This window comes from Hippopotamus amphibius, chromosome 1 (genome assembly GCF_030028045.1).
Source record: "Hippopotamus amphibius kiboko isolate mHipAmp2 chromosome 1, mHipAmp2.hap2, whole genome shotgun sequence".
Classification (NCBI taxonomy): Eukaryota; Metazoa; Chordata; class Mammalia; order Artiodactyla; family Hippopotamidae; genus Hippopotamus; species Hippopotamus amphibius.
In genome coordinates this window covers 82,523,064-82,550,376 of record NC_080186.1, presented here as the reverse complement: position 1 = coordinate 82,550,376, position 27,313 = coordinate 82,523,064, and the positions used below count along the sequence as shown (strand labels likewise).

At 47.8% G+C, this 27,313-nt stretch overlaps 1 protein-coding gene across 1 annotated transcript in view; it reads left to right on the top strand.

Annotated features, from left to right (window-relative positions):
* Positions 1-1,256: 1,256 nt before the first annotated feature.
* Positions 1,257-27,313, top strand: part of ABCA4 (ATP binding cassette subfamily A member 4) — a 127,987-nt gene continuing 101,930 nt past the window's right edge. Inside the window, exons 1-6 of the mRNA XM_057717913.1 lie at positions 1,257-1,322; positions 9,454-9,547; positions 10,652-10,793; positions 13,453-13,592; positions 20,161-20,288; positions 24,846-25,043. Coding sequence (XP_057573896.1) covers positions 1,257-1,322; positions 9,454-9,547; positions 10,652-10,793; positions 13,453-13,592; positions 20,161-20,288; positions 24,846-25,043 — 768 coding nt within the window. The remainder of the gene's footprint in view (positions 1,323-9,453; positions 9,548-10,651; positions 10,794-13,452; positions 13,593-20,160; positions 20,289-24,845; positions 25,044-27,313) is intronic.

The following is a 27,313-nucleotide window of genomic DNA, read 5'->3' as shown; positions in this document are numbered from 1 at the left end:
TTGTCTGTAAAATAGAGTAAATACCTACCTCACAAAATTGTAGTAAGGATATAATGAGATAACATATGCAAAAGTGGTTTGTAAATCATAAAAACACTATAAATGTTATTTTGTAATTCATCAAAGCCTGGCTTTAATGCCACTGCCTCCAAGAAGCCTTTTTAATATCCTAAGCAGAAACCATCCTCCTCCTGTTGGAAGCCCCACCATACACAGCCCTTATGCTCTCATGGATTCCATCACACTCCTTAACTTATCCAAGTTCATGTCTCATGTCTACAACCAGATCACAAACTCCATCAAGTCAGCATCCTTTCCTACTCTATGACTCTCCCTCCACCCTATCAAGGTCTCAAGGATCTAGAGTCTTTCAAATAAAAGCAACTTCTAAGATTTGAAGAGGTGGAGACTAAAATTTCCCAGTGGTGAAGCAGCAGGAAGTCTTCTGTTTGGGATGCCCCTTGAGATCACGGATCCACCTCCAAATGACGAGTCCATCCACTGTGAGCTGGAATGACAGTAACTGACCCACCCGTGGCTTCTCCTCAAGCCTGGACTGCGTCAGACATGGCTGGTCAATCACAGGGTCTGTTCTGCTGAGTGTGGAGAGTTCCAGAAACTTTTCCAACACAGCTCCAGGTAGCCACACCTAGTTGATCAATTTCAGCACAAGAGAGAAAAATCCTTTACCATTCACTAAGCTCAGAGATGCCTGCAAATAGCTGGCCTAAAGTTACTGCAGAGCAAGATAAAGGGTTAAAAAAAGGAGGGATGACTTTATATCTGACAGATAGGCAGGTTAGGCTTTAAAGCAGGTACTGGCTCAGGGGAGGCTATTTCAGAGGACACAGCCTACCCTATATTTATGCAGAAAGATTCTGTCCCAAACTGAAAGGTCAAAGATGCTCAAAGGCATCCCTTCAGGAACCCTAGGAACCCCTTTGATGGGGGAGGGAGACTGAGGGTCTTGGTTTCCCATGAAATGCCCCCACCTCAATTCACTTAGTGCTCATCCACTTGTGTCTTCCTAAAAAGGAGCCAACAGAGTGTCAGCCTGTTTTCCTCCACAAAGGGCTTATGTGTAATTAAAAGGGATTATGCTTTGAAGGAAGAAGCTAGCCTTTAATCACCCAGGGAAGGACACAGCTGCCTGAGCCGGAGGTGCTCTGGGCACCATTTATGTCTGTTGCTGCCCGTTAGCCCCAGCCATAGACAGAGGGCTGGGAGTGATCTCCCCGTCTTCCCTGGTCACCAGTATGGGCTTTGCCAGACAGATCAAGCTTCTGCTCTGGAAGAACTGGACCCTGCGGAAAAGGCAAAAGGTAACAGGTGCCGTCTGTGGTCTCACAGTGAGGAGGTGTGGAGCAAGCAGACAGTGGAGAGAGTGGGTAGGGTGGAGCGGGAGGGTGAGCAGCCAGTGGGCTGGTTGCCATTTATCACTGAAGCAGCGGGCCGCTGTCTGGCTCCTCCCTGAGCCTCTCTGACAAGTGTCCTTCACAGGAAGACGTGCTTCTTTGTCCTGAGGTCGCCACCTTCCACCTAGAGCCCAGCAAGGCCATATTATAAAGTCTGCTTTTGTCTGCCCTTAACATGAATCCATTGCCTGCCCATCCTTCCCTTCCTTCTGGTTTTTATTTTATATTATTTTTTATTTTTGAAGATTCATACCTCTTATTTATATAATTGTCTTTTTTTTTATTTCTACTGGAAGCCTGTGTAACTTTAAATAACATATTTGAAACTCCTCCTTTTCTTTCCATTAACTTTATTTATTTATTTATTTATTTATTTATTTATTTATTTATTGGCTGCATTGGGTCTTCATTGCTGCACACGGGCTTTCTGTAGTTGCGGAGAGCAGGAGCCGCTCTTCATTGCAGTGCGCGGACTTCTTATTACAGTGGTTTCTCTTGTTGCGGAGCACGGGCTCTAGGCGCGCGGGCTTAGTTGCTCTGCAGCATGTGGGATCTTCCTGTACCAAGGCTTGAACCCGTGTCCCCTGCATTGGCAGGCAGATTCTTAACTGCTGTGCCATCAGGGAAGCGCTGCCTCTGGTTTTTACACCTCTCCTCTGTCCACATGCATTTGTGCATCTTCCTAACTGTGTATCAGGAAGAGCTCTAAGTCCTGAAGATCAGGCTCAAAGGAGAACCACACTCTCCAAGAGCTTTCCAATCCAACGATACTATGTTTCATTGGTTCTACAAAGCACACTGGTTTTTCACATTTCTGAAAGTGGGCTGCAGCTCACAATCAAGTGACATTCTTTTCTTAGTGTGCAAAAAATAACAGTGCGTCTTACAATTGATGGTGTCTTAGATTCAATGAGATATAATATCTTATCAACCATCACAGACGTTTACTGAGCCTTCCAGTGAGCCAACACAGGGCTGGGCTGGACCAGGAACTTAAAAGACACAGATCCTAAACTGGACTCACTTCTAGTCTGGCTAGGAGAACCCAAAGTATGTTTTGAGACCAAGAGCAAAAAAAAGAACACAGGCCAAATATCCCCTGAGAAAAATAGGCAAGAGCCATAGGAGATCAGTGGACCCCAGGGGTGTACATGTAAATCCAACTGGCCTCTGTAAATTTTTTCTGGGAAAGGGGAAAGAGTGAATATATAACTATAAAGTAATAATGCAGCCTCAGGGGCATGGAAATGCCAGAAGACTAATGGAGCCAAGAGAAGAAGAAGGGGGGAGGATTGAGGGGTGGGCAGGGCTGAGAGTAGAGGGAACCAGGCAAGGCAGGAGAGCTTGGAAGGAGACAGGGAGGAAGATGGGCTGTGAGGAAAAAGAGAACAGATGTGTTCCAACCCTTGATTCGGAGTAGGTTTGCAGGACAGGGTTTTCGTGGGCATTGGCAAGAAGGTTAGAGAAGGAAGGGGGCCAACCAGTGGAACACCTGAAGACCCATGGATGTGCTCAGTCATGGTCCAGTCAGAGGGACTCTAATGCAAGGGGGTGTTCCTAGTACAAAGCTGGTGACTGAAGATGTAACAGAACTGGGTGATGTGGAATCAGCAATTGCAGGATGCAGCTACCACCTCTAAAGCCTAGAGAACCAAAAGGAGAAAGTGGAAATTGTTAAGTCTTGGCAACACAGAGGAGATGTCAGCAGAGCTGAGACTCAGACCTGTGAGTAGGGGATGCAATGAGGCTGCTGCTGGAGTCTCTGAGCCCAGTCTCAGGCCCAGACCCAGGAGGAGGGAGCCCTGGCTGGCAAGAGGGTTTGGAACTGAGGGACAATAGCTTAATAACTGGCACAAAAGGGAGCAGCAAGGGACACAATCCAACCATGTGTACAGATGATCCTTCCCACTTGTATGGCTTGGGCAGGACTTAGGGAGGCTGCAGAGGAAGACAAGTCAGGACCCCCTCCTATTGGGAAACACCAGTGTCCTCAGGCTGCTTCCTGTTGTCAAAGCTGGTGTGATTTTCAAACTAACATTGAAGTTATTTGTTACTCCAGGAGTCAAGTGCTAAAGGTAATCAGAGATTCAATCTCTTTATTTCCGTGAGCTTCCTTTCTAGAATGCAAATAGGCAAAATTGAAACAGACATTATTAAATTTGTTCATTTATTCATTTAATAATATTTGTTATTAAAGGAACCTTCAATAAACAAATACTTCATAATTGCCAGGCACTGTGCCAGGCACCATGTATACAATGACCACAAGACAATCACAGTCCCTGCCTGCATGATGCTTATAGTCTATGGGATACCGAGAAATTAAGATTCTCAATTTTACTCTCAATGTGCTCTTCATGGTCCTCAAAAAATGTACCCAAGGACTAAAGCTGCTGGCCTGAAATGATGCCATTCCTGTGGCGAGCATGTTGCTATTACAGAGAATAACCCTATTTTCAAAGACAGGGTTTGGCTCAGAGGCCCTCACAGTCTCTGCTTCCTTTCCCTGGTGTTGGAAGGTGGCCGCTGTTCAGGAACTCTGTCTTCTCAAGTCTGCTTCTTTGGGGAGCACATTGCCAGCCTCTCTGCGGTGAGACAGGGTCTTTCAGGCTGAGGACCTTGGCTGGGGGAATCTCCCAGGATGCACCTGGTTGGGGTTGACATTTGTATGATGACATCCTGACAGCCTGGTAATTGAGTTCTCTGGTGTGCCTCCAGCCAGCTTCCCCACTGCTACCACATTCCGGGAATTTCCAGGATGTCTGGGTATGATGGAGATATCTCCACAGCTCCCAATAGATCTGTTAGGGATCTGTGGCTCCTTCTGTAAACTTTTGAAGCTTTCTGTAAACTTTCTGGAAGCTTCTGCCTTCCCAAAATGGTGACTCTAAGAAAGAAACATACAACACACCCAGCGCATAACTCAGCTCCTGGGTTTTTAATTCCTCAAACTTTCATGATTTTGGATGTTTACCATTGTGAGCAGAGCAAGAGCAAAAACCAGATACCAAGTTTCCTCATTCCTCCTCTCTTTATCCCTAAGAGCATAAAATGAAAGTCTTCAGATCTCTGCTTTCCTCCCTCCCTTTTTTTCTTCCTCTGTTGACATCAAGTATTACTAAATGCCTGGCACTGCACTAAGTACCACCCCATTTAACCCTCACCTCAGTCCCATGGGAGAACTACCACTACTATCTGCCATTGGTGTAAATGAGGTTGTTGAGGCTTCAGAGGTTAGTGACTCATGGGGCTGGATCCAGGACGCCAGGACAGGCAGACATGCCAGTTACCCCACACTGCCCCCGTGTATCAAGCCCTGTCTAATATGCTGGTCAGGAAAACCACAAAGATAGGCTGACCATCTAATTTATCATTCAATCCAGGGTAGTTTTAAAGGTGAAAGGAAGCACTATTAATAATTAATAATTATAATTAATAATTGAACCAGGACAATAAGTGTAAACTGATACCAGACCTGGCAAACTGGGCTATATAGGACCTTCCTGGTCCTATAGCCAGGTCCTCACCTAGCCAGGTGAGCTAGACAGCCACTGCCCTCATGGAATTCAGAGCCAGGTGGAAGCAGGTATCTGTGCACAATTACTGAGCAGAGAACCATGTGCAACAGTGGAGTAGAAGGAAGCACGGGGTGGGGGACGAGGATGAGCTCTGGGAGCTCAGAAGAGAGATGGGGTTGGCAGCAGTAAAAGAAGATTCCTCAAGGAGTTCATTCCCCAGAGCATGCATTTCCAGTGATAAGAGCTCTCCCACTGGTGGAGACAAATACACATCTGCCCACAGTTTCGATGAGTCAGGCACTGTGCTGGTAGGGTTTATAAAGACCATTAGATGTGTCCCTTGCCCTTTAGAGCCTGCAGACTAGGTCCCCTTGGTGTTATCTCCCCAGTCCCAGCTTCCATATAGGGACAGGATATTTGGGGAAGCCTGAGGATTCATGAGAGTACAGGGCTTGTCATTTCCGGGACCCCAGACCTGGATATCTGGTACAGCAGCGACCTTTGACCTGGGGCCCAGAATTAGGTGAGGAGAACCTGGCAGGTGTGGGGAAGCTGGGCAGCCAGCTCCAAGCCTCCCCAGGTCCTGGGTCGTATTCACCCAGGCTAAGAACACTGGGCTCTCGGTGCAGAAGGGAGAATCCTGCAGCTCATTTCAAGCCTTGGCCACCCTCTTTCAAACTGAAAACAGAGGAGGAGGGAAGAAAACCTAAGTGACCAAGATTTAAAACAACAAGCACGACTCTACCCCTCTGCCCTTCCCTGTGACCCCCCCTCCCCTAAGTAGATTGAGTGGTAAAGAGAGGGGGAGGGGAGGCAAAAAAAAAAAAATAGAGAACAAGGAAATACCAGTTTGGAAAAAAAAAAAATTCCACTGGCCCCTTCTGAGCTTCGGCTGGGCTTAATTAAAGTTACAGACATGTTTAAAGAGAAGGGGTGTGGGGAGTCCGAGCAGCTCTGAAAACATGTGTTTAATTACACTGTGGAATTTCTCCCTAGGGTATGCCTGTGCACAGTTGAGCATCAAGGACAAAGATGCCGCTCTGGGGTGGGGGTGCTGAGCACGCAATTCTGGGGGAGGGAGACAACATTGCTGCGAGGACTTGCCAGGCTAGAAGGGCCAGAAAAGAATTGCCGGTGGTCTTTGTGCAGGGAGTGAAGTGTGAAATGCAGCCCTCCCAAAATAAATCCTCAGAGTTGGAGCAATAACACTGACTTCTCAAAAAACACTTTTCAAAATTAGCAACCACTACCTGTGCCAGTGGTTCTCAGCCCCGGCTGCACACTGGAACTACCTGAGAAGTGTTAAACAAACAAACAAACAAAAAAGTGAAAAACACCAAACTGATGTCCCAAGGCCACACATCCTGGTGTAATTGATGTGGGGCATGGCCTGAACTCCCCACAGGATTCCGGCATGTGGCCGCAGGAGAACTGCAGACCTAGGTCAACGAAGGTGATCATTGGAGAGGCAGGGACTATAGGCAGAAAACAGCAGCTGTAACTGAGAGATATGGTGAAGAGGAATACCTGCAAAGCTGTACTGGTCCTAGCACTAGGCAAACGATGAAGAAGGAAAGGAAAATTCTGATCTGGCCTCCCTGCTGGTGGGTGGACTTGCAAAAACCAGATACTTCAAAAATACAAAAGTGAGTGAGAGAGTGGGTGAGTAGATGAAAGAGTGTGGGACTCCCATGGCAAAGGGGGATGAGATGCATGAGCTTAGGTTTGGAAATTTTACCCATAGGACAGGTAGGCCAGGCTGGCTGACCTTCCCTTGGTCCAAGGTCCTCTAACATATGGAGTAGGGGCACATTTCCAAACTGACAACTGAACAGTTCTGACTCCAGAAAGGGAGAAAAGGAGGAAACATGAATGTGAGTAGAGGGCAGACCTAGGAGCCTGCAGATAATTTTAGTTATAACTCCTTGCTCTTCAGACTTTACCATGTGCTGTCACCTACAATGTCCCTTTGACCCTTGCAAGAAGTGAGGGTCAATAATAAATGTCGCACTTTCTTAGAATGTTACCGTATGCCAGACTCTGCTTAGGTGAACTCATTTCATCCTCAGAACTGCTCTGAGAGGTAGGTCCTGCTTTCACCCGCATTTTACAGATGAGACCCAGAGGCATGGAGAGGTTGAATGGGTTACCCAAGGTTGTATAGCTAATAGGGAGCAGAGTCGGCTAAGAATCCCTGGTATTGACAAACTGTTAACCCTCAGTATAAGCTGTAGGACAAAATAGTCCCATTTCACAGATGAGAAAACTGAGACTTGGAGATTAAGCAAGCCCCAAAGTGATTCCTAACCTATATCTTCCCATTCCCAAATCAACATCAGTGCCTCATATACCAGACTATTCCCAGATAGTCATTGCTACATGGAAGGTGGTTGACTTACAAGACAGAAAGCCAATGTTGCAAGCAGTTGTTTTAAGGAAGAGTCAAATGTATAGATTCTGGACGGATTGTCTCATTTCCTGGGTGAGAACACCAGGAATAAGTTTTGGTTTCATTGCTTGCACCTATCACTCACATTGCCATCTTGTGGAACTTGCTCCCCATCCTTGCCCACTGATGGGGGCACCTGGGATGGAAGGCGTGAAGCCAGTGTACTTGTTCCTGGGGGAAACAGTTTGTTAAGTCTGCAAACTTTTGTTTACCCTAGCCTCTGAGTCACCTCCAGGTTTCTAGAGACGCCTCCTAGACCAATCTTGACAAAGGCACACTCATTCCACTAGTATTTCCTGGGCACTTACTGTAAGCTTGGCCCTGTGTTGGGTGTAGTGACAAGGATAGATGTGGTCCCTGCCCTCAGGAAGCTTATAGCCAGTGAGGGGTCTCCCTTCATGAAGGAGTAATGACCCTGAGGTATGATGAGTGATAAGACAGGGGAAGTGCAGGCTGCTGTGGGAACAGCTGTGCTGTCTGGTGCCCAGCAACGATGGATGAGGCTGTTAATAGTAACATAGGTCACTGGGGAGAGTCTTTACCCCTCCTCCCTTGATTCTCATGAGCTGGGGGACCTGCCAACATTTCCATGGCTATCAAGTATGCTTGGGGTCAGGCCTCTTAACACTGGATGGGACTTGTGTTTTGCCATTTGGGGAGAAAATGTGTAGGGGGAGACCTGAAAATGAGTGCCTTAAGGAAAAATCTACTATTCTTTCCTCTTCCCATAATGTTTGTGTGAATTTTTTCTCTAACACATCCTCCCTAGACATATTTTGGATATAACATTTTGTAAAAAGTTACAACTGCAGAATCATCACCTTTGCTTTTTCTTCAAAGTATTATCTTTTTTCCTTCATCAACTTATGTTATGATTTGTAATAATTCAGTTGCCAGCAGGACATACCAACAGGAAAGGAACAAAGATTTCTTGAGCACCTACCATGGTGTCCACCATTTTACTGAGAGTTTAAGTACAGTTCTTTGGAAGGAACAATAAATGGTTAAATTTAAAACCATGTGAATAGCCCCTAGCTGATCTATATATTCTTACATTTCTATGCTTAGCCATCTGCTTAAATTCTCCTTTAAATCTTATGTTTCCTTACTAAGGTCTCTGGAATGGGGGTTGGGTAGAAGAACTATTACATTCCCCAATATATATCCCCCCCCCATAATCCCACACCTCCAACCACACCCTCGTGTGCAATGCCTCAGAGCGTGGGCTGCAGCAACCAACTTGTTCTTCTTCCTTTGGAATCACGAGTGCTTAAACTCCAACTTGAACCTAAATTTAAATACTAACTTTTAATCATATGTTGATATCAGTTACCTCTTGCAGTATTGTAAAATCCCATGGCAGTATGCCCTACTTTGTTTCTTTACGCAATAAGAACTTGTTGAAGGAAAACGTGAGTAAAACCAGAATTCTGTGTTTGACTTTGCTATGGATCACAGTATTTCACAGAGGCATTTTCACCTTCATTCATTCATTTAGTGACCACATATGCAAAGTCTTGTGGCACTAGAAGAAGACAGGGCAGTGAGGAGGGGCAGAGCACTGGGCCTGGAGACAGGAGGCTGGATTTTGTTTCCAGCGCTGTCACTGCCAATGAGACACTGCATAGGCCACCTGCCCTTCCTGGGCCTGTTTCCTTATCCTCAGAAGGAGACCTTTACTACCTGCAGCATCAGCAATACCTGGAGCTTGTTAGACATGTGAGATCTGATGGGGCCTTACAGAATCAGAATTTGCATTCATGTGCATAGCAACATCCAAAAAGCATCCAAGCACATATCTTGATGGTTTTTGACAAAAGTGCTGTGCTAATGCAGTTTTCTAAAATAGAGGCAGAGTGGAACCCAGATGGACACCAAGTCTTGTTAGTCTAATATATCAGAGTAGAGGCAGTATGGGAGATGGGATTAAAAAAGGGAAGTGCTTCAGTAAATATACCACAACCAAAGTCCTATTGCATAGACAGGCACTGAGATGGAGTATGTCTGCTCCGGGTAGGTTTTCTGTAATCTCTCAGCATCTCTGGTCGTTCTTTTTGTTTTGTTTTTCCAGATTCGCTTTGTGGTGGAACTCGTGTGGCCTTTATCTTTATTTCTGGTCTTGATCTGGTTAAGGAATGTCAACCCACTCTACAGCCAACATGAATGTAAGCAAAAGGGAGGCGGGTAGGGGGAGCCTTGGCAGGCCTAGAGGTCCTATCCGTTTGTTTAGAAAGGTTTTGAGGACTGGAGATGCCAGGAGCTGATCTGCTTACCATCATTTCTTACCTACCACGCAAAAAACAGCTTCATCGGCATTATGCAAACTAACTTTTAAATCCTACACATTCTATGCAAATACTTGCATATGGTTACTGAAGAATTGTGTAATTATTTTTTGTTTGGTTGGTTTTGTCCTATACCTAAACTCTTATTAGTTTTAAAGGGAGCAGATTATAGATGAATTCCTTGAAATATTTTGGAGACAGTTTAGGGATATATTAGACATGGTGCTAAAGAAAAATGAGAAGGGACAAATAATAGTACATTAATAACATAGTATTATATAACATATAACATAATAACATGGACCGTAGAGGTGTCCTGGGACTGAAGATGAGCCTGTGAGTGCCTCTTTTATACTATGCCCCTCAGAGAAAGCCTTCATCTGGTTTCTGGCCAGGATGACATCTTCTGGCTCTAGGTAGCTGATGTCAGGGTCTCAGGAGTTATGCACAACTGCTCAGTCCCCTATTCTTGCTCTTCACCCTCTTGTTTGTAAGTTTCAGGCCCAAGGTTCTGAATCAGCCTTCTGTTCATCAAACTCTTGTTTCTTTACCTCACCCCTACAAGGAGCCCATAGCCTGTTGCATGCTTGGGGGTAGACACTCCATACACAGCTATGGAAGGAATCGATGAACCTCTTCTCAAACATCAGCAACTCATGGAGGCTTCTCGCACTAACATCTCTCCACTCCTTCCCATTCCCCCCCAAAACAATGTGCTTCTCCTCTGTTCCCCCTTCACACTTCCACCCATGCCTCTGTTACAACATCTTTCCACTACACTGGGAGCTTGAGAGAAGAGACCCTGTCTCCAGCACCCAGCACAGAGCCTGGCATATATTAGACGCTCCTGCTTCTTAAATGTTGGTGAATGAAGGGAAGCACCAGAAGCGCCAGGATCCTTCCTTACAGAGGCTCTAGCTCCTAGGTCCTACATCCTAGTTAGTGTCAATGACTAACTCCTTGTCTTCATTTCCTGTCTTAAAGGCCATTTTCCCAACAAGGCGATGCCCTCAGCAGGAATGTTGCCATGGCTCCAGGGAATTTTCTGCAACGTGAACAATCCTTGTTTTCAAAGTCCCACCCCGGGAGAATCTCCTGGAATTGTGTCAAACTATAACAACTCCATGTAAGTGTTGAGATTCCCACCACACGGGGAGGAAGCCATACAACCTTTGTTCTTCTCTTGCCCCGGAGTTCATGTGTGTACACACAGAGCGTGTGACACTGAATGAGTGTTTTTGTGGCTTGCTGAAATCTTAAAGGAGCAGGGCATGTTTCCTTTCTGGAGTGTTCTCTCAGCTGTCATGGCACTTGGGGAAAAGGCTTCAAACTAAGCCCACATGACACAATTTCTTGGTCCTTATATTTCCAAGATGTGAGTTGGAGTTTGATGTCAGCACCTTGCTGAGACGTGTCCACTGCCTCCAGGTCATCCATCTGCTTGGGTGGAGTCACTGGATGAGAAAAACTCAATTCTCCTTCCGTTTCCTTACATCACTCTCTGTCCTGGATCAACTCTGGGAGATCTCTGTTCCTTTAAAAGCCTTCTTGGATATCTAAAGGCTAAGAAAAATATCAGGGAAAATTTTGAGGGTGGTTTACAAGGTGAAGTTTGCTTCCTGGAAGAAAAAGACAATTTCCAAATCCTCTGCCATAAGTGCCTTCAGTTCCCTTGGTCAGCAAAATCTTAGGATGTTGCCCAAGAGCAGTAGCTCTTTTTTTTTTTTTTTTTCTCTTTAAGAACTTTTATTGAGATACAGTTGACAAACAATAAACTGCACATATTTAAAGTGTACAATTTGATATATTTTTTCTACTTAGTATGTGTATATGGCAATCCCAATCTCCCAATTCAACCCCCTACCCTCCCACCCCCCACTTTCTCCACGTGGTGTCCATATGTTGAGAGCAGTAGTTCTTAACCTGTGGGGCTGAAGACCATTCTGAGAAGTGGATGAAAACTGATGGCCCCTCTCCCAAGAAAAATTGACACACACACAAAATATTACACTGTGCATATGATTTCAGGGGACTTGTGGACTCCAGGTCAGTGACCTCTGTTCTGGGATCAAATTTCAAGTCAAATTCCATAAGAAGAGGGTCTGTTTTTGGAACTCTCTCTCGGAGCAGGAGGTAGGGGGACTTGATGTAGCATGTTCTGTAGACAGAGGCTCAGGGATGAGGACAAGGTTGTCCTTCAGCCACTGGGCTGACCTTGAGCTGCAGCTTGTGATGTTTACACCCGAGGGTCACCAACAAGCGCTTGTTGGGGAGCAGGCTTCACCTCCCTGTATAAGCACCGAGTCAGATAGAAACTGAGATATTTGGTTACTCCAGTTCTTTCCTTAGAGGAGATCTGGATATAATTCCTCCAGGACAAAACTGCATTTTGACAAAAAGAAAAAGAAATTGGTAATTCAGCTTATTACTCAGAGGTAGCTTTCCCCACTGGGAACAAACTGTGACGACTTTTGCCTCCAAAGGCAGAGTTGAGTAGTTGTGACAGAGACTGCATGGTCCACAAGCCTATAATATGTTTGCTAACCCTAGATTATAGGAAGATAGAAGAGGGAACACGAAACACCCAACTTCTGGGTAAAGTCAGCAGATGACATTTTAGCAGGGCTCCCATGGCTGCAAGCACCACCTGGAAGCTTTAATTTACAATCTGTACTTTCAGCTTGAGCCTCCTTGAGGTGCCTGAGAAGAAACAGCTGCCTATCCAGAGAGATCCTATGGATCACATGATGGGAAAAGGGGAGCCTTGGAGGCATTGCAGTGGAGGCTATAATGGGGCTTTGGTGGGACTGGCACTGACAGTGTCTATAGATTGAGAGGTGGGAGCTGGGGAAGGGAAGGGGCTTCGGACTCCAACTGTACTCAGCATTTGAATCAGGAAATCTGGGTTTCATGTTTCACTCACACATTATGAGTGAAATATTGGCTTATTCAAAATTCATTCACTTGTGAGGCACAGAAACACATTTAAACAAGTTTAAGCCTCACAGCGAAAGATATAATTTGGACACTTAGACCTTCTTGAAAAGCCAAGAGCAGCAAGGCAGTTCTCAGGGAGTGGGACAAGAACTGGAGAACCATCAGGAGCCGCTCCCTCCCATCTGGGCTTACAAGGTCCAGCCTCTCTGCCTCGCTTTGGGCTTCTACTCCATTTGCCTCTCTTCATGGACCAGTATCCCCTGCTTCTCAATGCCTGGGCTGGCACTAGTTGCCCAGTTCACGGCCCCTCAGCTTGAGCAATCAGAACAGCGTTCCTGAGTACCATTCAGGTTCCTGGGAACAAATCTTCTTGGCCTGGCTTTTTTCTCCTTGTCCAATCAGCCTTGGCGGAGGTGTGTGGGTGCATGTGTACGGAGAGGACTTTGTGGGTTAAGCATGGCTATTAGAACCTGCCCATATGAATGGCAGGAAGGGCAGGTCTCAGAGAAGTGGGTACTGGCTGGGAAGAGCCTCCAGTAATATCTCCTAATATCATCCTGTTTAAGGGAACGGGAGACACATAGAGAATGGGGTTAAGAGGTGACCCAGCCCTGCCACAGTTGGAAGACTTTTGACAACAAGTTGTTCACTGCCCCTATCAGATATCTTATATGTGTAAATAAGTAAAAATGCCTTTCTCCTTTTGCCTTGGCAATATTGAGAGGATACATAATGTAGTGGCTAGGTCAACCAGGTGGTATCTTAAAAAATTACATAAGATATGATGATGATGATGGTGGTGGTGAAAATGATAGCTATGTCTTTATTGATGAGGCTTTTTCTTACAGCTTGGCAAGGGTGTATCGAGATTTTCAAGAACTCCTCATGGACACACCAGAGAGCCAGCACCTTGGTCAGGTTTGGACAGAACTCAGCACCTTGTCCCAACTCATAAACACCCTCCGGACGCACCCTGAGAGGATTGCAGGTGAGGTGGTCTTCAGTGTTCTTACTATCACTTGCCTCTCACTTGCCTGCTCCATCAGAGAGACTGAAGATGCAGGAAAGGGTTTGGAGATTTGGTTGGAAAAATACCAGAGGATGCAGGAAGAGATGGGATCTGGAGGCAGCATGAGGCTTACCTTGGCAAGAACTCCTCTTCCTGCCAGGCTTGAAGGTGGGAAGTTGGGAAGGAGGGCAGGGAAGTTCTCATCCCAGGTAAGTCCAGAGATAGGAGAATGCAGAGAGAGGCAGTGCTCCAGGAAGTCTGAGGCCAGGTGAAGGGCTGGGAGCAGGGGGAGGAGTCTGCGGAGCATGGTAAAGGTATGGAACACTTTCACAGTGTCCTAGAGAGTGAGCTTCCCAGAACCTTGTGGAAGGTGTGCCAAGTAGCAGTAAGGAGCCAGGGAGGTCAGAGCACATGCTTATCATAAATAGGTACAGTCATTCTACTTCCTCTGGTAATATTCAGCATCCCAGGCCCTGAGGCAGAGCAGGTGCAGAGTGGAGGGATGCAGGGCTGGGGGCTGGTAGGGAGGTGCCACGGAAGGTCCAGGAGGCCAGGGGTTGAGGGCAGTGCTTGGACTGCACAGATCAGGTCCAGGCTGCATACAGGTGGAGGAGAAGCCAGAAGTACTGCAGTTGCCGAGGGGAAAATGGAGGGGCAAGAGAGTAGAAGTCTTGGAGGGTTCCATGACCCTGTTTAAGGACTGAGAAAATAGCAGGATGGAAGGATTGACAACTGTGGTCAGAATGTGAAATATGCGAATTCAGGATTTCAAAGGCATGCAGGACAGATGAAAACAAGCCCCCAGGTGTGGCCACGGTTGTTGAAGTGGAGCAGAGGTGAAGGTTACGTGATGGGGAGGCGAAGGAAATGAGAGGCCAGGCCGGATGGACACTGAGGTTGTGTGGGTAGGAGAGCCCCTTGGAGTCTGGAAGCATGAGGAGGAAGGGTGGAGGAGCTCCCTCTCCCGTGCCCCTCCTCCCCAGGGGGAGAACGAGAAATAAGCAAAACCCGAACCCAGTAACCATGCCATGGTGACATCTCGTTTAATTTAATTTAATTTAATTTAATTTATTTTTTAATTAATTTTTTTTTAATTTATTTTTTATTTATTTATTGGCTGCATAGGGTCTTCATTGCTGTGCATGGGCTTTCTCTAGTTGCAGCGAGTGGGGGCTATTTTTCATCACAGTGCACAGGCTTCTCGTTGCGGTGGCTTCTCTTATTGTATAGCATGGGCTCTAGGCATGCAGGCTTCAGTAGTTGTGGCACTTGGGTTCAGTAGTTGTGGCTCACAGGCTGAGTTGCTCTGCAGCATGCGGGATCTTCCTGGACCAGGGCTCGTGCCCATGTCTGCTGCATTGGTAGGCGGATTCTTTTTTTTTAATAAATTTATTTATTTATGTATTTATTTATTTTATTCGCTGTGTTGAGTCTTTTTTGCTGCACGCAGGCTTTCTTTTTAGTTGCGGTGAGTGGGGGCTACTCTTTGTTGTGGTGCGCGGGCTCCTCATTGCCGTGGCTTCTCTTGTTGCGGAGCACGGGCTCTAGGTGCATGGACTTCAGTAGTTGCAGCACATGGGCTCAATAGTTGTGGCACATGGGCTCAATAGTTGTGGCTCACGGGCTCTAAAGCTCAGGCTCAGTAGTTGCGGCACACGGGCTTAGTTGCTCCACAGCATGTGGGATCTTCCTGGAGCAGGTATCGAACCCGTGTTCCCTGCATTGGCAGGTGGATTCTCAACCACTGTACCACCTAGGAAGCCCAGTAGGCAGATTCTTAACCACTGTGCCACCAGGGAAGTCCCCCCCGACATCTCTTTCTAGAGCACAAGTGGTTGTTGTATGGTTGTCACGTCCACCATAGGCTCCTCTGTAGGTGGCCAGAGAGACTGGCCATGGCAACAGCCTGCGCACCAGCTGGACCCCATCCCTCTGCAGGGGCAAATGAGCAGCTGGAAGGAACCCCCTAGGGGTTAGTGCAGTCCTGGGAGTAGGGAAAAAGTTGCCAGTGTGAAGAAGGTTGTCAGGGATGGGGCTCAGAGGCTGCAAAGTAAGCGGTTTGTTGCTGCTGGGAGATGTCTGCTCCTAAGATGGAGATGGGGAAGTGACTGTCAGAATGACCTTGGAGGATGACAAGGATGAGGGAGGGGACATCCAAGGGGACAGGAGGGGCTGGATAGAACAGATAGCTTCTGCTCAGAGAGAATGGTACAAACCAGCCCCCCAGGGCTCCTCACCCACGTGGCGCAGTCACCTTTCAGCAGACATTTGGTGAGTGCCCACCAAGCCAGGCAGTGTGCCAGTCACTGGGGACAGAGAGACAGTCAGACCAGTGCCCTCCCCTGAGGGCTCTCTGGGCAGAAGTGGAAGGACCGAGTGGACAGTGACCACAACATGTTGGGGCTGGTGGAGGGAAGCAGGGGGCTTCAGAAAGCACAGGGGAGGCAGGAGGGGAAAGTTCTCCGAGGAAAACCTCATCTTCCTGCCATCGGGCACCTTCTCCCTTCTCTCCCGTTGGAGTAATAAAGGACAGGCGTGTGATCAGGTGAATGTTAAGCTTACTTCATTACATTCTACTTCTTTCAGAAATAGCAATGCATACTTCATGCATTACTAAACTTTATGTAGTAAAACCAGATTACAAACACTATCTTCTTTGCTGCTCGGGAGTTTACAGAGATTTTAAGGGCCTTGTACGGTATGCACACAACTGACATTTTAATAGTGAGGAAAATAAGGGGAAAGCACCAACAAGAAAACATCCACCGCCGCCCCAGAGGTTAAACAAGCAGATGAGAACATGGGCTTGCTTGTCCGACCCCTGGAATGACTGTCTACCCCCATTCATCCAGCAGACATTTCATTTTGTTGTCTGATTGTCAGATGGCGTCCGGCTGGGAGAAAGTATAAAGGAAGTCATTTCAAACCACAATGTCTCTGTGGTCTTTCAAGCCTGTATATGAGAACCAGAATCACTGCTTCCCAACCTGACATAGGACTAGTTTTGAATTGGCACACAGGTGCTCCTTCTGCTGGCCTTCAGGCTGTGGGCAAACATTTCCTTCATGAGACCAGCTTCGGCCTGGGAGAACGGGGTCAGGGAAGGCCAGCCAAGGCTCTCCAAAGGAATTTGGGGGCTGAGAACACAGAGCCTGCAGAACCCCTGACCTTGGTGGCCATGAGAAGGGAAAGGGGACATCCCCAAGAAAAGGGACAGAGTCTCTGAAGGAATTCCAGGCCGGGGACTAAAATCCACTGTCAGCACCAAAGACAGTGTCAGAATCTGCCCCAGGGTTACCTGGAGACCTTACTGGCTATGACCATTGAATCCTTAGCCCAAAGCTGCAGTGGAGGGTTAAGCCTTTGAAAGCGAGGTGGGCGGCTGTCGCTGGTGTGTGATTTTGCCTGTCAGTTCCCCGGGTCACCTGGGAAAGTATGCCAGTGGTGACCTAGGGCATTTTCCTTTCCTAGCAAACCTGTAGTACTGCATTCTCTGCAGAGGAGGATTAATGGTAAAAGACCCGCCGTGAAACCCCCTCCCCTCTCACCCCAAGCAAGCTCTGTGGTCTCTCAATCATCCTTGGACAGCGTCTCCCCCTGAACCTCACGCACGCATTCTCCTGGTTTCCCCCCCAACCCAACAGCTCCCTTAAAGCCCCGTGGGCCTCAGCAGCCCCCACCCCCAGCCTCTAATCTTCTCAGAGGAGAGAACAAGAAGAACCACATTTTAAACTACATTTACTTTTCTTTCCTCAGGCCCTCAGTTCACATTTCTCCCTCGGGAGTCCAGTGTAGCTGCTGTCTGGTATCGGCCACTGCTTACATTTCTGGGCCCCACGCTCTCCCTGCAGGGTGGCCCCACCCCTCCTCAGGTGTGCTGAGCCCGCAGGCTGCTGCCCCTTCTCCCTCAGGCCGCGGCAGCCCAGGCACCTACGCGGGAAGCTGGGCCAGGGCAAGATCACTCCTAGTTTCCCTGTTTCGTCCCTTCCCCGCAGCAAGGTATTTGTATGTAAGGTCAGGTGAGAGAGTTAAATAATAACAAAGAGTTAAACAGTCAAATAGGGTCCTGACTCTCAGGTCAAGACAACAGGTATTTATTGGGTGTCTCCTGTCATTCCGCAGACATTTACCAAGGCCCTGATTCCATGTCAGGCTCTAATGCTCAGATAGAGGTGACTTGGAGGGCTTACATCTCTGTGCCCAGCATTGCTAGGTATGATGGGGAGTATAATAAAAGCAGGATCCGTAGCCCCCTACTCTCAAGAGACTCTGTGTGTGTGCGTGTGCGCGCGCGCACGCGCACGTTCAGGGTTGTGGTGCTGGAGGCCAGAGGATGTAGTATCATGCTGTATACAAAGAAATGATTTGGAGATGAACAACCAAGCTGGTGCCCCAGGGGAAGGAAAAAGGAAGCTGGGTTTGGAAGATGACAAACTTATGTTATCGAAAAGGAAAAGAAGGCAAAAAGAAAATAGAGCAGCCCCTCTCAGAACCAACCCCCGCCCTTGGGGGAGTGCCCCCAATCCATGGTTTCAATTATCTGTGGTCAACCACAGTTCGAAAATATTAAATGGAAATTTCCAGAAATAAACAGCTCATAAGTTTTGAGTTGTGTGCCCTTCTGAGTAGCATGATGAAATCTCGCATTAACTCACCTGGGACAGAAACCATCGCTTTGTTCAGGTATCCCGCCCATTAGTCCCTTACTCGCTGTCTAGCTTATCAGATCACCTATCGCAGTATCGCAGTGCTTGTGTGCAGGTAACCCTTATTTTACTTAACAATGGCCCCAAAGTACGAGAGTAGTGATGCTGGCAATTTGGATATTCTCTTACGGTGCCTAATTTATAGATTAAACTTTATCATAGGTGCATATGTATAGGAAAAAGCATAGTATCTATAGGGTTTGGGGCTATCTGCGTCCACTGGGGGTCTTGGAATGTATCCACTGAAAATAAAAGGGGCTATTATAGTCGGGTTTCCCTAAAGGCTTTGGGCTTTTCCTAAGCAAAAGGTAGTGATACTGGGCTACCTGGTGGTACAACTCCGAGAGGCATCCATTGTGGCAGGAGAGGCTGCTGCGGGGTGGAGCGGCAGGGCTGGTTCCCTGCCCCAGCTGCACGGCAGGCCTGCGGCTGGCCCATCCACATTTCAAGAGGAAATTAGCAGCAACATCAATCTGGACAAGGCGTATGCAAAGAAAACCACAACCTGAACATGAAGGGTGGCTGTCAAGCACTCGGGGGCCTAGGCCTCTTGGCTGTCTGGGGAGAGGAGGATTTCAGGAGGGAGAGGATGGGGCACTGCGGTGTTAGAACCTGGAAGGAACAAGGGGTATTTGACGATTAAAGTTAGTTAAAGAAGAACTAAGAGATAAGCAGTCAACCAGGCTCCCAGAGAAGTTGGAATGTAGAGATAAGCATTTTCATGCAACCCAAATCCTTTCCCTGAATGTTGAAACGATTTCATACATATCTGGGCCCATCACCCCCTCCTCTGGCTGGTGCCTCATGACCTGTAGCAGGGGCTAGCTTGAGACTGAGTGTTGGCTCTGGAAGCAGGCAGACGAGGTGGGTGTGAATCCTCTGGGAGGGGTAAGAATAATATTAATGCAATCAGGACAAGCATTTTTCTGAGTTGGGAGCTAAGCACTTTGCATTCCTTCTCGAGAGTCACCCCCGCAACGGTCCGAAGAGGCAGGTGTGGAAAGTGCAGACACAGAGAGGTTCAATCACTTGCCTCAAGTTCACCTTAACTGTTAGGAGTCCTTTATGCCTCCTTATAAAGAAATTTCTGCTTCCAGTAGGTTTTGAGTGGAGCTGAAAGAATGTGACTGGGATGATGAGGGCATGAAACTGCAAGCCCAGGCAATAAGCCATCCCCCTTTCCCCACTTGAAGATTTTCTTGCCCGATACAGCCTGATCTCTCTTAGTCCATGTCCATACCCTGCGCTTAGAGCCACGGCTGAGATGACAGAAACACCAAGAAGGTCTACTCCGTGACGACGGCACTGTGGACAAAACATGTGTCTCCTCCAATTCTAGACTAGGGTTTCTCAGCCTTAGCACTATGGCCCTTTTGAACCAGACAGTTCTTTGTTTTATCAGAGAAACGGGGTTGTCCTGTGCATTGTGGGATGTTTGGTGGAACCCCTGGCCCCTACGCACTCGTACTTCCCCAGTTGTGACAACCAAAAATGTCTCCAGACGTTGCCAGATATTCCCAGGGGGACATAACTGCTCATCACCCCCACCGCATTGTCCAAGACCAGCTCCACAAAGCATCTGATGACCCCATCCCCACCTCGACCTAATTTTTTCCACCTTGTATGCCTTCTCACTAAATTTTGCCAAACTGCTCCAGCAGTAAATGCTGTGACTGTGTTGGTGACAGCCCACTGGCAAGGGCCCTGACCCTTAGGTGTTCCCAGGGAACCCAAAACAGAGCCTTCCTCTGAAAGTCAAGTTAGAAATCAGTTCTACACATTTTCCCTTTTTTGGCCCATCTCCCCTTTGACACCCTGTTCTTTTTTGCATTCGTTCTCAGGAAGAGGAATACGAATTCGGGACATTCTAAAAGATGAGGAAACACTGACACTGTTTCTCGTAAAGAACATCGGCCTGTCTGACTCAGTTGTCTACCTTCTGGTCAACTCGCAAGTCCGTCCAGAGCAGGTAGGTGGATGTCATTGGTTAATGGCCTCTGGAGGGGAAGGGTAGGCACTGAGCCTGAGAAAGGCAAAAGAGACCTTGAGTTTCTTTTTTCCTTCTTACTTTCTCATTCAGAATCATTCAGATTCACATCACACACTCAGGAGAACACCTGGGGTCACTCGCGTTGATGGGCATTCCCATCATAGGACTCTGAGCGGCACAAAGCCTGGCAGCACTGAAAACATCTCAGAGTTTGATGACTGGAAGGAACCTTAGAGATCACGTGGCTCAAACTCCTCTTATAGTTGAGGAAGCTGAGGTTTATTCACGTATTCATCAAATACATAGAGACGTTTTAGGTACCAGAACACAGTGGGAACAATATGAGGGAAGCCCTGAGTCCGGGAGCTCCCCTTCCAGTAGAGGCAAAGGGCCATGATCAGATGAGGCAAGGGCACCTACGCGCATCTCCGGGGGGTGAAAGGGGCTGTGAGGAAGGTCGAGCAGGGTCGGAGTTAGGGAGGGACCGGGCGGGGGGCAATTTTAAATGCGATGGGCAGAGAAGGCCTGCCTGAGAAGGTGCTATTTGAGCAGATCTAAGTGGAGAGAAGACACCGTGCAAAAGCTGATAAGAGGAGAGTTCCAGCCGAGAAACAGGCAAGGCCGGGGTCTGGGTGTGCTGAGTGACCTTAGTTCACAGACCCTGATGACGGCTGCACGTAGAGCAGACCTCTGATTTCCTGGACCATTTCTTCCCAGGGCCGGATAAACTCCTTCCATCCCCCCCAAATCTATTTCGTCTGTTTTCATAATCTCCTGTATTTATTCAGAGTGTTTTTACCGCTAACATATGACGTTCATATCTGTTAGCGCCTGTGCTCTTAATACCAGGATGGGTCAAACAGATGGCGAAACTGATGTGCCTGGCGACGGACTGGCTTGTGCACAGCTATAGAGCTAGAACTGTCCGAGCCGGCGCAGACTCCAGGGCTTCTCATTCCTAGTCCCGTGCTTGTTCCGTGGTTCTCAGGGTCCAAGGCCAATAGCATCAGTAAGGACTGGGAGCCAATTCTCAGGCCCCACCCCAGACTGAACAGCAGTCTCTGCTTCAACAAGGCCTCCCGCTGGCTGTGACGGCTCGGGGTGAGAACCACGGCTCTAGTCTGGGGCCTCGCGGGCTCCTGGCCCGGCATCCTGGGGTGTGGACTCCTAGTGTGAGGGTCACCGTGAGAAAGCACGATAAGAAGGGGCCCAGATGCGTGATTAGCACAGACACCCCGCCTGCCTTTCCTGGCCAGGGTTGCACCTCCTCTAGACTCCAGGGGAGACAGAGACTTAAACAGACAGTTTCAGGGCCTGTGTCCGTCCTGAGGCAAAGGTCTGCACAGGCTGCCGTCTGAGTCCAGAGAAGGAAGGCGACCCACCTGCCCGGTTGAGGTTGGCTCTGTGGAAGGCGGTTTTCAAGCTGTTTCCCAGCACAACAATGGAGAAGCCCATACCTGCTTTTCTGGCTTTTCAGACCCTGACGTTTTCACCGAAACGAGACAAGGGGAGCTGAGGTTCAGTCCTGAGGCAGATGTCAGGGCCCTTGGAGCCCAGCACCCGCGGGGACCAGGTTTGGCCACAGTGCGCTCCTAGGGAGTCCCTTGGTGTCAGGCCTGGCTGCCCAGCCCTGCTTGGCTCCCCTCCCACCCCAACCCGAGGGCGTGCAGCATCGACTGCTCACTTTCCTCTTCGCGTTCTCTTCAGCTCATGAAACTCAAGTCCTGGAAATGCCTGTGATGACTTCCAGTTGGTAATAAAAGGGAGATGGAGATAAGGGCAAGAATTTAGGGGAAATTTCTTTCCAGTGCCTCACCTACGTGATGTTTGGATTTCTAGTTGTTGTGCTGCTGGCATTAGGGCTGAGGCCTTTCATGTAGGGAGAAGACAGGGCCTGGGTCTTTGGGGTGTGCCTTTGTTTCACGCTGCAGTTCCTGATTAGCTGATGCTTCCCTGACTGGCAAAACCCAGAGCTGAAGAAGGATCCCCGCTCCTGCGCTCCGGAGGCTGGTCGTGTGGACCCGGCTCCCTCCGTGCCTCTGCGCCCATCCCGCTTCTCAGCCCGGTTACCCTGCGTGCCCTCCTCCTGATCTGGGTCTCCATCCTTGACAGAACTGTCCACTGGAGCTTTCCCCCAGGATGGCAGTGCTCTCTCCGTGCTGTCATAGGGTAGTCATTAGCCACATGTGGCGGGTGGGCACTTGAGATGGGGCTAGTGCAGCTGAGGAACTGAATTTTTAAATGTTATTTCATTTTAATTATTTTAAATTAAACAGCTCCATGGGGCTTGCAGTCCTCTAATCGATCGTCCTCATTATACACGGAATTTTGTTCTTTACCATAAGGACTGGATATCCCTCTGCCTCGTGTCTGAGCACAGCTCCAAAGGGAATAGCATCGCCCCCTCTCTCCCCATCTAGGGAATTATGAGACAATTAAAGTAATACAGTTCTCTGGCCCATCCCTCACCACGCCTCTTACCCCCAGCCCTGGAAACTCCTGAGCATTCTTCAAGGCCCAGCTCAAATGCGGCCTCCTCAGTGAAATGTTTCATAAACCCTCCCTTCTTTGTCCTGCCCCCTCCCCCTTCCCTAATGGACAGAGAGCTGACAGGTAATGGTTAAACACAAGGCTGTGGGTTCAAATCTCAGCAAGGTCACACGGTTAACTGCAAGTTAATTAACCACTGTGTTTCCTCATTTGTAAAATGGAGATGATAAAAGTACCTACCATATATGGTGGTTGTGGGGGTTAAAATAATTAATATCTGTAAAGCATTTAGAATAGTGCATGGCATGTAATAAACACTCAATTAATACCAGCTACTTTCACTAGCAATTGATACTCCCTGTTCTGTGCTCTGGTTTCACTACGTTCAATCTAGCACTTACTGCTATTTAAATGCCTGCATTTCCAGCTAGTCTGTGAGGTTTTTGGAGGGCAGAAAATTTATCTTATTCTCACTGTATCCCCGGTAACTATCCTAGTCCCTGCAGAATGGGAACGCAGTGAATGAGCATTGCATGAATGAGTGACATTTTTGTGGTGTCCCAGCTTTCCCCATAGCCTGTTGTGTAACCTTCTCAAGTCACCTAACCCTTCCTCCATCACTTCCCTCCTCTGGAATATTAGAGGGTTGGACAAAATGAGCTCACTAATTCCCTCCACCTCAAAATGTTTTAGACCCTGGGAATAGAGTTGGGATGAGGTTTTGCCTGGAGATGAGAAGTGAGGCGTGGTCAAAACGGGAAGGATCCGTTGGAAGATGCACCCAGTTACAGGCCCTGAAATGGACAGAGTGCACACCAACTCCACACCAGCTGTGACTTGGGCCTCATTTGGGGGCTGGGGTCCTGTGTGTGGTGTGGACAGTTTCCATGCAGGGGGTAACAGAGGCCCACCTGCTCCACATTCCAGCCCAGAGGATCGTGCAGAAGGCATGGGACTGTGGGGGCCAGGGAAGTTCCTGAACCTGTTCTGTTCATGGTATTTAGGGTTTTGTCCACGGCTGGGAGTCCAGGACTCCAGAAGGCCAGTTACTGTGCTGGGTGGACAGGGGTCCCGGGGCAAGGTTGAGGCTTCCTTGCCCTCTGGGGGCCATCATGGTGATTGTGCTCCACAGGGGCTTTTGGATGTGGGTGCTCCAGGGGTTAGCGTCGTCAGATAAAATACAAGGTGCCTGGTTAAATGTGAATCTTAGATAAACAACAAATAATGTTTCAGCATGAGCATGTCCCATTTGGACTCTATTTGGGACATCATTGTACCAAAAATCGTTTGCTGTTTATCTGAAATTCAAATTTAACTGGGCATCCAGTATTTTTATTTGTTAAATCTGGTAAGACAGGAATCGGGGTGGGGGAGGGGGGGTGGTCATTCACCATCACTCCAAATGCATTCTAGCTACTGCCCCGTTTCAGCTTCAGGGAAGTGCTGATGCTACCTTAGCACCATGTGCTGAGAAGGGATGGCTCAGATTGTACAGTCTCTCTGTTAAAATGAGGCTTGGGAGTGTATTCATTTTCTATGGCTACTATAACAAATTACTACAGACTCAGTGGCTTCAAACAACAGAAACTTATTATTTCATGGTTCTAGAGGTCAGAATCTAAAAGTCAAGGTGCCAGCAGGACTGTGCTCCTTACTGCAGGGAGTAGAGGAAAATTCATTTCCTTGCCTTTTCTAGCTTCTAGAGACTGTCTGCGTTCCTCGACTGGGGGCCTCCCTTCATCTTCAAGGCCAGCAGCCCTTCCAGTCTTTCCCACGCTGAATTACCCTGACGTTTCTTCTGCCTCCCTCTTCCACATTTAAAGGACCCTTGTTTTTACATTAGGCTCACCCAGATAATCCAAAATAATCTCCTTAAAGTCAGCTGATTAGCAACTTAATTTCATCTGCAGTCTCAATTCCCCTCGCCATGCCACATAACATATTCGCAGGCTCTGTGGGTTAGGACAAGGACGCCTTGGAGGGGGTGGGGGGTGCAGTCTTCCTCTACCACAGGGAGGTTTCCCGTGTTGCTTTTCCTTTCTGCAGTTTGCTCACGGAGTCCCAGACCTGGTGCTGAAGGACATCGCCTGCAGTGAGGCCCTCCTGGAACGCTTCCTAATCTTCCCCCAGCGCCGGGCGGCGCAGACCGTGCGGGACGCCTTGTGCTCCCTCTCCCAGGGCACCCTACAGTGGATGGAAGACACCCTGTATGCCAACGTGGACTTCTTCAAGCTCTTCCATGTGGTAAGGGAGGTATTCAGCTGCTTGCCCCTTGGGAGGTAATTCCTGGAGGCAGTAGGGCCTGGTGGCAGGCCATCGGGACTTACGAATTGACAGAGAAGGCATGAACCTGGTGTTCAAGACATTCCTTGTTCAAGACAAGACAAAACAGGCTCCAAAGAACTGAAAATCAACTGATAGCATTTCCAGAGCCATGGCCCAGACATCCAGGAGTCACCATTAGGATCACCATTAGATATGTGCGGTGGCAGGTCTGGGTCCACCCCAAATGTGGGATAAGCCCTCTTCACCACCTCTGGCAATGTGGAAGGAGGCCTGGTGTGAACCCTGGTTTGATTTCCTAGTTAGGTGATGGGGGAAAAAATGGTTAACTTTTCCTGGCCTCATCATTCATCTGTAAAACAAATATAATACTTTACAGAATGGTAGAAAAGATATATTAAAAATATATGCAAGGCATTTAATAAATTTCAATAAATGAGAGCTTCACATTCCCTTCTCTAGGCCTGTTCTTGACCCCAAAGTTTACTCTTTCTGAATAAAAAAACAAAAAAAATAAAACAAAACAAAAAACAAAAAGAAAATGTCATAGAAGATTTCCAAAAATTTGGAAAGCCTGATCTAGCTCAACACTGTGCTCAGAACTGCATCCCAGACAGACTTCTTGGAATCCAATCATATCTTCTCTTTTGCTAGAAGGGTAAGATGAGAGGGAATTATATAAAGGAGGCATTGAGCATTGGTTCTTATACTTCAGAGTGCATGAAAATCATCAGGGAAGCTGGTAAAAGATGCAAGTTCCAAATTCCCACCCCCAGAGACTGATTCAGGAGACCTGGACTTGGCCAGAATCTGCCCTGTTACCTTAGGTGATTCCGATGGAGGTCATTGTAGGCCATGCTTTAAGAACACTCAAAATTAGAATTAGAATTTCCTAGAATTGAATTGTGTTTTCTCTCTTGCCTATGTTTTAATTTCTGAAACTATGTTTTGAGGAGTGTCAATCACTGAGAACATGGCAGAGGAATTTGTGTTTTGTCTTTTTACGCTGGCTCTCTCAAGTCCCAGAAAACTTGCTCTAGGCTTGTCTTCAAAAGCAAGGCTTTTTAAAACGAAGCAAAATAAAGCAAGACATCACAGTTTCTGGCAGGGATCACACTTCATTCCTTTCAGTGTGACTTTTCCTTGGAATGTTACTCCATAATTTTCCCAACTCATCAGGGAGGGCCTCCAGAATGGGTAAGAGGGGTCAGACCCATGGATGCCACCAGCACTGAGAGCCGAGGGCCCCAAAGAAGGTCTCTGCAGGGAGAAGAAAAAGCCATGCAGTTCAGGCTTCTCTATCCAAAGTTCCACAAGGAACCTGATTTTAGGCGCTCTTAGTTTGTTTTCAGAATCAGACAAGAGAGTGAGTAGGTGATAAACGTCCTTATCCTGACTGGTTGAACCCCTACACGACCAGAGACCAGTGCCTGTGTTTGTAGTGCTGTTGGAGGTTCCCTGGGTGCCAGGGATAGTGCAATCCTCTGGTCACTAGAAAAGGGGCAGTGTCAATCATCTCTTTTGGAAGCACCTTGGCCACTGGTATAGTAAATGTACTTTGGGGGCATGAGGACAGCATGGCTATAGCAGGAGAAAGAGGGATCTGGGCAAAACTTTTCAGTAGGGTCTGAACCCATAACTCAGGCTACTGGCTTCAGGATGATTATTTATCAGATAAGAAAGACCAGAATGTCTTTCCTTCTGCCCTTACGTGCTTCTTCGGCAAGTGTAGAAGTTCAGAAACCAGAGGAGAATTTTGGCAGGTCACCCTCACCAACCTGAGACGGACCCTAGGTGCTTGCCCACCACCTGTGTGCACGTGTCCATGCACTCAAACCTGAACTGGGCCAGGCACTGTGCTGAGGCCAAGGGCCCAACCATGGCCTTCATGCCCCCACTGAATTCCCAGTTACCCTGGGACAGACAAACAGGCCATGTCACAGAACTGAGGCTTAGAATGTTTGGCCCCTAGAGCAATGGTTTCCAGCCTGGTTGCACACTGAGTCACCTGGGGAGCTTTTAAAAACTACAAATGCCTCCCCACCTTCATCCCGTAGATTCTGATTCAGTTGCCTTTAGTATTTTTAAAAGCTTCCCAGATCATTCTAATGTCCAGCCAGGGTTGATAATCACTGACCTTCAGCATAGGAGTTTGATTTACAACCTCAGTTTCTATAGACCAAGCACAATAATAATAATAGTACCCAAATGCCTGTAAGGCTTCAAAGGAT